Raw genomic sequence first — 13,560 nt, 5'->3', positions numbered from 1 at the left:
TAATAAAACAACGTTATTCATAATATTAAAATCTTTTTCTTATGGTAATATATACCATACTTTATTTTCGATAAATCTTTATCGAGAGTTGAGAAAATTCACTGAAAACTTCATTTGATGAATCAATCGATAGTAATTGCAAGAATTTCAAAACTTACATCCATAATTGGCTCGTCACAAGCATGGCATTTCGGAGCAAAACATTTTGAAAAGCAAGGCGTACAATATGGAAAGCCATCGTTAACTCGGAATTTTTCTTCAGTGATTGGTTCCTTACATTCATTGCACCAAAAATGTTCTGGGTGCCATGTTTGGCCTAAGGCTGTTAGTACCTGAAATAAACTGTTAGTTTTTGCATAACGAAGCGATTAAAGAATTGATTAGTTTCAGCGAAAAACACAACAATGAATTCAATTCGAAGACAATTCTACTTACTCCTCCCTGGATGACTTGTTTGCATTGATTGCAAGTTTTTGGTTCAGTGGCTGCAGAACTCTGAAATAAATAAAGAGTTGTATTTTAATGGAGAGATTGAAACTGAACTATCAATATTTTTTTCTCTATAGTGAATCTACGGATTCACTGCTGTAATAACATGGATACAAATTCTATGATTTTGTATATCAAGTCTACAAAATCAATACAAAAACCTCACAGATTCATGAGAATTCTGGATAATTTTGCAAAGAACATATGATTTGGTGGTATATTTCAAATTTAACAGAAAGTGATGAAGGAAATGAAACGAAGGAAAATGCAACGACCCATAAATTATGAATATGTCTGCTTATCAATGGAATGGCAAATTCATACATTTTTCATACCTGTTAATGCCTGACGAGAAACCATTAACGTTTAATGTTACTAAACTTGATCACAGTCAGATCTGACTTTTTGAATTTTTATTTATTTCAAAAGTGCATGTCATAAAGAATACAAAGGCAAATATTACAAATCGCTATAATTCACCCTAATCAAGATATGCGACTTTGAAACTGTGTGTTGATGGAAAGCTAGTGTGAAATCAGGAAATATGCGTCATTGTCGGGACAACGCCTGAACCATATCTGAACTGTTATTAATACGAATTATCTAATGTTTGAGGTTAGTGTGAAGATTTGTTCAGTCCATGAAAGTTTTATAGAGGCAGACTACATCAGTATCTATTGAAAACACTATTTATTCACTAGCTGGCCAAGTTAGCATCATCAGGAGAAGATTATTAGCGAAACTCGCGTCAAAAAACAGCAAATATGATCTGTTGAAGAAAATGTATTTCCAATAGATTCATTTCATGACAGAGGTTCTAAATTCTACTTATCGCAATACATCAGTAGTGAAATTAGAAGGATTAGTTTGAACACATGTATGAATTCATGTATATTACGATTCAGTGATGGAAAGTGTAAAGAACTCAATTTATTTTTTTCTGATTCAAAGGTGTGGCATCACATCTGGTTTTAGTCTTGTGAGCAGAAAAGGCAATATCAACTTATACTCATACATGGATATTCTGTTTGTGAGTCAACTGCTTAGCATTAAAAAGAATTTCTAAAGTCCAATCATGAATTCAAACATAGAAGATAATATTTTCGAAGTGCCCAAATAATCAAAATGAGAGATTCACAAGAACATGAACAGAAAACTGTTGTCACCAGTGTTGATGAAGAAAAAGGAAATAACGCAGAATACAAAATCTTTGAAATGAATAACCTATACTCAAGACGAGTTGAAGAAGAGTTGAATTGAAAAAAAAAACAACAAATAAGAAAGAAAATGGAAGACCCCACATTAGATACTGGGAAAGAGAAAAATCGACGACAGTCTTTCTGTTCAGTGTACGTCATGGAGTAAATACGAGGGTGGTCCCAGAAGTTCCCGGACTGACCTATAGATGGCGGTAGTTGTTTGGGAAATATTACTATCAGAAAGTACAGAATCTATTAAGCATATGTTTCGAATTTGAAGAAGCTGCGTTGTTTATTATTTGTTTGGCAGCTATCAGTAGCGAACGTTTCCGGTGAATTTGTGAAAATGTTGATAATTGGTCATCATTATGTGGTACAACACTTTTATTTGGATGGTCAGGCCAACCAATATAAAAGCTGAACTGGATTCTACTCTGGGTGAGTCTGCTTCTTCGTTAAGAACAATAAAATATTGGGTTGCAGAGTTAAAACAAGGCCGTACGAGCTGTTAATACGAGCATCGCAGTGGTTGACCAAATGAGGAGGTGAGGTTATTTTTATTTTCAAAACCAACAACAACTTGGGCATATATATTAAAAATAACAAAGATAAAAGTTCAGTTTCAGAAAAATCAGAAGTGTATAAATTATCGTGTGTAAATACTGAACATCTCGTTGTATTTTAATTGCTGTAAATAATTTATAGCACTGTACGTGATATACTTCATTTGATGAAAATTCTATCAACAGTTGGAGATAATCGTATGTTGTTCGAGATTTTCGGAGAACCGGTTTGCTCCGATGATATTTTAAAATATTTATAAATTTTTTCAATGTTTCTAATGTGAATTTTATTGTTTTTTGTGAAGTAGTTTCACCACATAATACACATTTTGAATTAGTATCACTCATATTGAATATTTATATACTTTAATTTACATAACTAACAATAAAATAACAAAATAAGCCAAAACGTTGGAAACACGTTGTAAATAATATGCCAGCAATTGCCACTCTGTGGCAAAAGGATAACTCCAATGCCAATCCTCTCTCACACACACACACACAAATGCCAAGCAAAAACGGTCCTATTTGGCCGAGAAAAAGGTGTTGTTTCATCGATACAATGCACCAGCTCACAAATCTATTATCGCAATGACCAAAATTAACGATTCAAAGTTTGAATTGCCACCTCACGTACCCAATTCGCCAGATTTATCCCCGTCGGATAATTTTCTGTTCCCAAAGTAGAAAAAATGGGTGAGTGGTCAAAGATTTTTCAACGATGAAGAAGTGATGTCGGCAGAAGATTATGATTATGAAGAAGTAATATCCGCAAGGAGATTATGTTGTAAAATAATTACTTTTTTTTCTAAAATGTTTGTTCTCTTTGTTGGGCCTAGTATTTCTGGGACCACCCTCGTAGATAGTGGTCGAAGCTAGAGCCGGAAAACAAAGCATTGGTAATCCAACATCACCATAGATATCATTAGTTGAGTAAGGCAGAACCACAAATACATTTCTGGACTTAACTATCCGTAGGTATATGTCAAGCCTGAGTGAATAGAGGCGATGCCATTTCTCCTTGCGAAAACTCATTCCACGAACATTAAATATGAATGAGAATAATTCACTGCTCGTCCTTTAGAAAAATTCAAACCATAAATGCATTCGTGGTTCAGCCAATCATTACTGATGAGATCGGTGGCGGGTCGAAACAGTGCTGACCAGTGATGGATCACGGCGGTCCATGTCAAAGCTTGGCTTTGCAATATACCGTCTTAGGACGCCTTGATTGTTTTCGATATTCGTGAATTGAGTCTTGTGCCGATCCCACAGATGACGCTTTTGTAATAAGGGATGTCATCGCCTCTACTCAAATGGGTCGTTGAAATATCCAAAGGAATCCGTAAAATAATCATGATAGTAATAACGATTTAATTTTTTTTTAGTGAAAGAAATCTAAATTGCCTATACGTTTTTCATGCGAGTAATTTACTTGGTATATAAATAGTAGGTAATAAATACGCTTTTCATAGAAAAATTAATTGTTTATGGTATTATCAAGTTTTCAGTTATTTTTTTCACAACTGGCCTTTTCAATAATCATGTTCATATTATTGATGTCGTTTATTCTGCAAAGTTGCCTGGGCGAGTTGCAAATTATTATGCTTTGCGAATTACCTAGAATAACATTCAGATTGTCTGAAATTTCGGGATCGATATTACAACACGCCCTCATTGAAGAAGCAATGTTATATTAGAGATGCGAATCGTAATGAAATGAATTTTCAAGAAATAAATTTAATGAGAATTGAATCTCGATTGACTCATGAACAAATATATGGTCTTTCAAAATACCTCAGATTTCACCAATATGTCTATACTCAATCAAATGAAATCAATTGTTCACATCTAGGTTCAACTCCATATCTCGTTTTTCCAGAAAACTGCTGAATTTTTTGTTCAAGCAACATACTGTCTAAAAGTACACAAGTAGGTACAGATAAAACTCCATCGAAAATACATCTGTGAAAATTCAAGAAAATATAATCGATTCTTCTTTTTCGAAAATTTCCGTTTGTGTTTATGTTCTCAACACGTAGAGATGTAATTATGATTGTTACAATTCCATATTTATTTTATTGGTTTATATTTTTATTAGTTTCAAGTTTCCAATTGGATTTTTCAATCTTTGTATATGTTCAGATGTTTCATGCTTGATATAATTTCTCTTCAAAATAATAACAAAAACAGAATTACAAATGCAAAGAATTAACATACCATTTCGAATGACACCAAGTTATATAAATTTTGGCGAAAATTGTTTCGAATTTCAATTGACACTTAATTATGTGACGTTTACGTGGCAATCATGACACTGACATAACACGATCTGAAGTAAGGAAACTGTGCGATTTTCCTCATTTTGTTATCGATTCGTTTCTATTTTCAGATGATGAATCACGATGAAATTGTGGTGAAGTTACTCCAGCTGGTACTAGATAACAATCAGTATGGCGAACAAAATGAAAACGATGAGGAAAGGTTGAGGAGTGATAAAAAAATTGCGGAAATGCTAGAAAAGCTTAGGAAAGGGGGAAATGTCGAGATATTGCATATGATATTGGAGAAGTTGCAGAAAGCAAGATCGTGTGAAGAGAATTTGGAGTTGAAAGTAGTTGCTAGTTTGGAAAGCGCTACGGAAGGAAATTTCGAGAAAAGAAAAGAGTAAGTGTATGTTATATGAATACAAAAAAAAACAACCAATTATTCTGATCGTTATAGAAAAATAATCTTTGAAATATATTTTTTGAAAGATTCACGTAATGGAAGTCTAAAAGAAAATAACTCTTGAAATTCTTCGAATAAAAATTGAGCATAATGAGGAAGTGCAGTCCTAAAAAAAATTCTGAGAATAACCGTGTAGTTATTAAGATATTTCAGTTACTTGGAAGTCGATTGACCTATCCAGTTCTTCCAAGCCTCCGAAAAATGCATCAAGGGCTCATTTCAGTTTTGCTTCCACATTCCCCCAACGAATTTTATTTCTTGTGTTAGATTCCTACTTCTTTCTTTATACAAAAAATTGGAATCTTTCAAAGAAGAGAACAATCAATTCGAAAATCAACTCTATACAAAGATGTGTCGATCATGCAGAGAAGTAACTCTCAGGCACAAACTGGAAAAAAAAGCTATCTTGAAACAGCTACTTTTATAAAAAAAATTGAAATACACAAAAAAAAACTTTCGAAACAACTACTCTTATATGAACACTGACTTTTGTACAAAAAACACTTTTCTGTATTCAGTTTGTATTCCAAACATTCGTTATGGAATTGAATACAGATACAGGATTGCTACACAACTTTACCCCTTTCATTTACTATATTGTGTAGCAATCCTGTGGATGATATCTGATTCAACTCCATAACGAATGTTAGTAATACAAGCGATAGAATGAAGAAGGCCTATGACATCAAGGCGAATGCTGGAGAATTCGAAACCGGTGACCTAGTTTGGCTGTACAACCCTAAGCGACGCCGTGGTTCATCACCGAAGTTGCGGAACTCTTGGGAAGGTCCGTAGAAAATCATGAAAAAGATTAATGATCTCGTCTACCGAATCCATAAGCCACGTCGAGGAAATCCTAGGGTCTTCCATTTTAATAGATTGGCTCCTTATGCTGGAAATCACGATCAAGTTCGCCCCCTCAGAGCACCAGAGGATGGAATGGCGTTCCAGCAATTCATGTCCTTATACTCGAACGGACAGAAAGTCGTACATGGGGTAACTCGAGAAGAGCCACGAGACCTTTTTAAGGTAGGCTCCAGTTGATTACGCACTAGCTCACTGCGTGGCAGAGGATCTCCAAATGTCCAAGGGTATCGCTGTGGTATTCAACAAGAAATTCGGTCAGCTCCAAACATTACGAGAACAGAAGGAAAACGGAGGAGTGCTACAAGGGTCAGAGAAACATCTTCCACTTGGTGACCAAAAAGCATTCTCGAGACAAACCGTCCTATGAAGATGTCTGGAGGAGTCTTACTAGACTGAAGGAGACGATGCTCGACCAGAATCTCGTGGACTTGGCAATCCCGAAATTAGCCTCTGGGCTCGACAGGCTGGACTGGAGAATTGTGAGAAGCATGTTGGAAACGATCTTCACATCCAGCGGCATCCAGATTTTGGTGTGCGGTAACCATCTTCCACGACCGAGCATGAAGACTGTGGACTGTCACTTCCATCGAACTCCACAGTGCAGATATGGGGAGTCCTGCAGGTATCAACACACGCCAAGGATGACATTTCGGGACGGAACGCCTTTGAGAAGGGGGCATTGTAAAGAATCTGAAGCCGGCCCTGACTAACCCCGATAGGAATGCGATCGACGAATCGCCACGAAAAGAATAGATGAGTACCGAAACCGCTAGAGGTATCTAGAACGTTCGTTACCAATATTAAAGGTTGGGTCCTCGCTCAGAGAGGGAGTCTGTATCTAGAAAGTGAATTGTGCGTTTAAAGAAAGAATTCTAACCGTGAAGATAAATTAAGCGTTAGTTGCTGAGTGTTGTATATAAAATCAGCTGTGATAGTGAAATATTGTTGAAAATACATTTGTTTAAGACAGTTATTTTTTTAATTCGTTACAGTATTCTTACTTGTGGGTTTTTATTAGACCAATAAAGAGCGTTTTGTTGATCAACATGCACGTTCAAATGATACTTTGCCTCGTCTGAAGATAAAACGTTAGGCGATGAATTGGTTATTGACGAGTATACATTTTTTTGGTCAGTATTCTTACTGTATACAGTTTTTTTGGTCGAAGTCGACTTCAGTCATTTCGTGGACGAGACATACCTACTTTATGAGAATAGTAATTCAAATTTATAAAAATGTTCGATACTGAAGACTTTTTAAAATCAAATCAAAATTTTCATATAGTGACCTTATTATACACTGTGGATTTTGAACTGTTGAAAAAATTACTGCTCGTTGTTTATACTCAGGAACTATAGGTAAATCTTGCTTTGATGCATTCCTCGCATGTCCTTATTCTCTGTATTTTGCTATATTCTGTTCACAGTAGATTATAAAATAAGTTCACGATCTAAGTACATTTCATGGAATTATCTGCTTACCTCATGTTATATCATACTTCATTTTTGGAATCAGTCATGTGAATAAACCGGTGATGATACTATTAATCGGATAGATCGCCCTGTATATTAAATTATTATTTTAAAAAACATCAAATGAAAATCGAGAGTTGACTTGTTTAGAGAATTTCTTGTAATTTTGTTTATTCAGCTCATAATGAATGCATGTGTTATGGGCGCATTGTACAACTGAATATATCCTGGAGAAGGCATGAAATGAATTAATTACATCAAAAACTCATTTCCTAAAAAATTATGAACACCGGTGCTTCTCTTACCAAAGGATCCATTATCGATTTCATTCTTTGTAAAATACTCTAACAGATAGTATTTGTGCGCAAATGGAAAGTTTATTATTAATCAGACAAAATTATTATCCGATATAGCTATCCGTCTTTTTTAAATACCTAAAAAAACTTATCTCGCGCATTCAAGTGGGAGTTTGTTAGTGTTTAATAGCCGCGAAATTGTGATTGGACCACAGCCAGATAATTTCAAAGTGCGGTTCTATGATTCAAAATATAGTTTCAAAACCTGAACAAGTGCATATATACATATGTATGAGATGATCCTGAGGTATAACAGACAACTCAAAATGTCCTCATCGAAAAAGTGAGTTTTAAACCTTTTTTCTGTGAATGAAAACTTTGAATTCATGATTATGCCTCTTAGTATGGATATGAATGAGTAGCTTTTCATTGTTCAGTTCTGGAAGTTATTTCTATGTTATTGTATGCGTGCTCACTAATGTTCTTCCAGTTTGACCTATGTGAAATATTGGACACCAAGTTATTATTCGTTTAATATGTCATATTTACACCTTCATTTTTAAATTGATAAGAAATCTTCATACTATCTTGTAAGTGAATCGTTATGGTCTCACTATATAGTTTTTTGGACAGTTAATAATCTATTAGATTGATATAGTCATCATTGTTGGTTGCAATACGTTCCATTTAAGTTTTAACTGAAACTCGCATCAGACAAACATTCACTTGTCTGTGGATCATACTGTTAAATGCAACTAGTTTGTGTTGTAATGTGTATGTCAGGATAGTTGAGAAATGTTTCCAGTTTCTCAAATCATCTCTGATGAAGATATCAGCCAATATTCTTACACCTATCTTCGTACCCCAAAAACGTTACATTATGTTTATTTTTTTAGGAAAGTTTTTGGCTTTCTACTTTTTCATCTTGATACAAAAAATGTGGGAATCTTCCAAAGAAAGGAAGGAAGCAATGCTCATTTTATATCATACAAATATTTTCGACTAAAATTTTTGTTTCTATGTGCTGAAAATCATTTCATTACTATTTCATCGTTAGAAATAATTCAATAATTCAATACTTCAAAAGTTGAAGGAAAAAAACCCTTTTTATTATAAATTTAAGTGATTATATTTTATTATGAAAAGTCGAAAGAAGATAAGAAGTTTTTGAAGTTCGTGAAGTTCAGTTCGTCAAATTTTCACTTTTCATTCAACAATATCGAATTCTTTGCAGATACTCTTGACAATAGAACTAATGAGGTGCTATTCATGTTATTTTGCCTTCACTTCAACCATTTGACGGTTGACTAAGTACTTCCTATTGAATATGATTGGAAAATATATAGACAATTTTAAATAATTTTTGAACATTTGAACTGTCCCTCTCAGAAGCTGTTATTGCAATTTCTATTAATAATTAACTTTTAATCTGTACCACAAGATACTGTACTGTAAGGAATGTACTCCATATTTTATCAAACATAAACTTGCATATCCTACATTGTTCTAGTACCTACATCGTGTACATGTCTATATGTATATTGAGTTATTGAAGGAAATGCTCCTCACAAATAAGGAAAATAAAAGCAATTTCTATCAACATACCTGTCTTGATGGTTTTTTTATATTGTCATCCAGATTGTTCTGATTTGTGAGATTGTTGGAGAGTGTTTCTTCCGTGGATTTTTTATTATTCTTATTAGTAAGCCTATCCGCTGTGCATCTTGGTTTATGATTTACACCACATCCGAAGCAAGCTTCAACTTTTTTGTTTCTCTTTTTTTTATAATGATTTTTATCTTGGAGTTTGGCGTTGTCATAAATTGTTTTCAATCTGTCCTCTTCCTTTACATTTGCTTCATGCACTCTGCACATTTCTAAAGCCGTGTTTAGATCAAGTTCGTACTGATTAAGTAATTTTACATGAATTCGTTTATCTACTACACCGATTACCAGCATATCCCTGAGAAGATTTTCCATTTCTGAACCAAATTCACATACCAGTGCCAAACTTCTTAACTCGATAAAATAATTGTCGATAGTTTCATTATCCCCTTGTAATCTTGAGAAAAAAGTGAACCTGTTGTATACTATGTTTTTTCTAGAACGGCAAAATTCATCAAATTTTCTCAAAACCGTGTTGAAATTACCACGTTCTTCTGTGCCCTCGTAGTTGAATGTATTGTATATGTAAATTCCTTGATCGCCCAATACATTCAACATAATTGCTATTTTCACAGAGTCATCTTTATTATGTTTCTCCGAAGCCTCCAAATATATTTGAAAATGTTGTTTGAATTTTGCCCAATTTTCTGAAATTTTGCCTCCAAACACCATGGGCTGGGGTAAATTGAGCGAAACGTTCATTTTCGTCGAGCTGACACCACACAATAATGCTCACCAACTCGATAAAGTAATATTGAACTAGATAAGATAAGATACTTTATTGATGATAGCACCATTTCTTTATTCAACTGAGGAGCTATAATGATTCGAAAAAATAAAGAAAATTCAAATTATACTTGAAGAATAAATTTGGGGAGCCTCGTTTATCTTTGATATCCGGGGTTTGAGTACTCTGTCGAACCCATAGATAGCGTCTTCGTAAAGAAATATGTCGTTGACTTCACTTACTCGGGCATATCCTTCAAGCACAGTTGAGTGCACAACGCATTCGTGGTTCAGCCTAGCACCACTGATGATACCTATGGCGAGTCGAAACAGCGCTGTCAGGTGACGAATCATGAATGCGTTGTTCTCTGGTTTCCAGCATGTTAATACATTTATGATCGGAAATGAATTAATACATGGACTGAAAAGTCCGGGCCTAAGAGAGAAAACGCGTTTTTTTTCAAAATTGGCTCTATTCATCAAAGTAATCTTTATCAGCCACAAAATCATTTCAGCGCCGCTCTAACATCTCAATGCCACTTTTCTGGAACGATTTATCTTTTGCCTCAAAATGTGCCTAAGTTTCAGCAATAACCTGTTCATTCGAGTGAAATTTCTTAACGGAGAGCATTTTTTGAGGTCTGGAATAGCTAGTAGTCGCTGGGAGCCAAATCTTAGGAATACAGTGGATGTGGGAGAAATTCGAAGTTCAATTCATGTAGTTTTGCCATTGTATTGATTGACTTGTGACACTCTGCACTGTCTTGATGAAGCAGCACCTTTTTTTCTTCAAATATGGTAATTTTTTCGCAATTTCAGACTTCAAACGCTCCAATAACGCTATATAATATTTACTGTTGATAATATTTCCATTCTCAGGATAGTCTATGAATATTACACCACGTACATCGCAAAATACCGAGGCTATAACCTTTCCAGACGATTGTTGTGCTTTCGGGCGCTTTGGACGAATCTCACCAGTTGCCCTCCACTCAGATGACGATCGTTTTGATTTCGGAGTAATGTGATGGATCCATGTTTCATCCATTGTCACATTTTGACGCAAAAATCCCGGTTTATCATGTTTAAACGTGGCCAAACACTGCTCAGGGTCATCAAGACGTTCTTGTTTTTGGTTAACAGTGAGTTCGCGCGGCACCCACTCTGAACAGAGCTTTCTCATAGTCAAATGCTCATACAATATAAAGCCAACGCGTTTTTTTATATCTTTACCTGGTCACTTTTCGATCATTCAAAACGATTTTGTGGAGTTCTTTATGTTTTCTGGTGTTACTGCCTCATTTGGACGTCCACTGCGTTCTGCATCATCGGTGTCTCCACGACGACGTTTCAAGTCAGCAAACCAAAGTTTGATTGTTGTTTCTGATGGAGAGGAGTCTTTATTACACTTTTCAAGCCATTGCTTCGCTTGAAAGGTATTTTTTCCATCGAGAAGCAGTGTAAAACTAAAACACGAAATTGTTTTTGATCCATTGTTTTTGAAATAACAAAAGTAATGTCACTCTTAGCACAATACTCACAAACTTATGAGTAGAATATCATGAAATTTCAACATCTCTCTTTTGTGTTCTATGTGTTAGGACCGAGACTTTTCAGCCCAGATAGTATAATCACTTTTGATTCCACCAAGTTAATTGTGGGTATTTTAGTTTTTATTCCTAGTAGTATAGCCTTAAAGTTTGATGGTTCTACCTAGATGGTAGAACCATCGGTAGAACCATCGTTGAGGTAGTGCTTCAAAAAGTATTTCATAAAGAGAAAAGAAGAATATGTTTCTGTAAGTTTCTGCATTGAAATGAATGTATTCATACGATTTCCTATTGGTTTAACTCATTGGTGAATAAAAAAGGGCCCAGTAACTTGCTAGTAGTTCCAGCTAAACAAAATTATTAGGAAAGCCTTGCCTAGTAATTCTATTTAGATATAATAATGATGAATATGTATCGTTTATTTAGCACAAGCTAATGCAGTTACAATATTAGTCTTAATCTAGGTTAAAAATTTAAATGTCACAATTAAAATTTAAAATTTAAAATCATGTACATTGAAACATATAAATAAAAACAGCACAATAAATAAAATAAAAAGAAGAAAAAAAAACTGTATTAGCAGGTTCCTATACTAAACACTTTGTAGGTCTAAAAGGTGCACTTTTAATTTTCTTTTAAATATATTTAGAGAGGTAGCATTCTTAATATCCTCCGGTAGTTCGTTGAATGCTTGAACTCCTTTAATGAAAACTGAATTATTTGAATTGACATTACTAGTCTCACGTATATGAAAGTTATTGCGACTTCTTGTATTGTATTCATGATATTCAAAGTTATACTTTAATTTGTCACGTAGATATACAGGAACATCACCAGTTTTAATTTTAAAAATAAATATTAATGCTAAATAACGAAAGTAATTTTTTACTGATAACCATTTTAATGTATTCAACATTAATGTTATATGTGTTCTTCTATCACAAGATAATATTACTCTCATTCCTCTATTTTGAAGTTTCTGAAGTCTTCCAATTTCATTTTGGTTTAGTAAGTACAAGATGGTTCCACAATAAGTAAAATGAGGTAAAATCAAGCTATTATACAAAAGTAAAAGCGACCATTGGTTTAAGTGCTTAGATTGCCTACTTAAGTAATTAATTTTGAATGCTATTGTTTTAATAATATATGAAGCATGTTCCTTAAAACACATTCTATTATCTACAATTACACCCAAATATTTAATTTTTCTTACTAACTCAATTTTATCATTTGACATTTTAATATTGTAATTATATTTTTTGAAGTCATGGTACTGCTTGTCATTTCCTATAATCATGAATTTTGTTTTATTTTTATTAATTTTCAACGAGTTGAAGCAGCACCAGTTATATACAGATTTTAGTGTCTCATTTATTACATTAATTATATCAAGCAGATCATTTGATGCATAATATATTAAAGTATCATCTGCAAACAGATGAACAAAGCATCTATCAATTATAAATGAAATATCATCGATATACAATAAAAATAGAAGAGGACCTAACACGAGACCTTGCGGTACACCACACTCGTTTATAATTTCTGAAGATAAAATGTTATTTAATTTTAATTTCTGTTTTGAATGCATTCAACTATTTGAAACTCATTTGAATATTGTTTGAATCTTCAAAATACATTAAATGTGAGGACCAAGCGCAGTATCGTTCTCAAATTGTTTCATCCAACAATCAAGGATTTGCAAGAGTTTCTTTGACCAACCGATTAGTTTCATGAGAAAGTGATTTTGGCGAAGAGACGATGCTTCTCCTTCATCGGTTGTATTTTTTATTACTTCAACAACAATGTAAACCACATACAAATATTGAATGAATATAACTGATTTTATAGAATTTGATCATTTTTTTAATCAAAATACTGATTGTCTAATAACTAGATTATTTTTAAATTGAAAAAAGATTTATTTTTTAGGAGAGATTATCAATTCAATCATAAGTTTGTTATGGCCGAGATTAAATCAAATGAGCGTATGGTATTTACGT

At 33.8% G+C, this 13,560-nt stretch overlaps 2 protein-coding genes across 6 annotated transcripts in view; one reads left to right on the top strand and one right to left on the bottom strand.

Annotated features, from left to right (window-relative positions):
• The window catches only part of LOC111515195 (uncharacterized), a 113,082-nt gene that overhangs the window by 58,757 nt on the left and 40,765 nt on the right, over nt 1-13,560 (top strand). For all 3 annotated transcript variants that reach the window (XM_074178588.1, XM_074178587.1, XM_074178589.1), the window contains one exon: nt 4,644-4,918. In XM_074178588.1, the coding sequence (XP_074034689.1) occupies nt 4,644-4,918 (275 nt within the window). The remainder of the gene's footprint in view (nt 1-4,643; nt 4,919-13,560) is intronic.
• Nucleotides 1-13,560, bottom strand: part of LOC111503352 (paxillin) — a 58,023-nt gene that overhangs the window by 10,026 nt on the left and 34,437 nt on the right. The window contains exons 1-3 of one of the 3 annotated variants that reach the window (XM_023157639.2): nt 9,222-9,998; nt 436-495; nt 159-332 (exon numbers count right to left, since the gene is read on the bottom strand). In XM_023157639.2, coding sequence (XP_023013407.2) covers nt 159-332; nt 436-495; nt 9,222-9,983 — 996 coding nt within the window. In that variant the 5' untranslated portion in view covers nt 9,984-9,998. Of the gene's footprint in view, nt 1-158; nt 333-435; nt 496-9,221; nt 9,999-13,560 lie in introns of those variants that run through there. The other 2 variants (XM_023157641.2, XM_023157640.2) reach the window with 2 other exon arrangements.

The sequence above is a fragment of the Leptinotarsa decemlineata genome, unplaced genomic scaffold (genome assembly GCF_025532065.1).
Source record: "Leptinotarsa decemlineata unplaced genomic scaffold, Ldec_3_MD MMD2_tig00004067_RagTag_RagTag, whole genome shotgun sequence".
In the NCBI taxonomy this organism is placed as follows: domain Eukaryota; kingdom Metazoa; phylum Arthropoda; class Insecta; order Coleoptera; family Chrysomelidae; genus Leptinotarsa; species Leptinotarsa decemlineata.
This window is presented reverse-complemented; position numbering and strand designations above follow the sequence as displayed.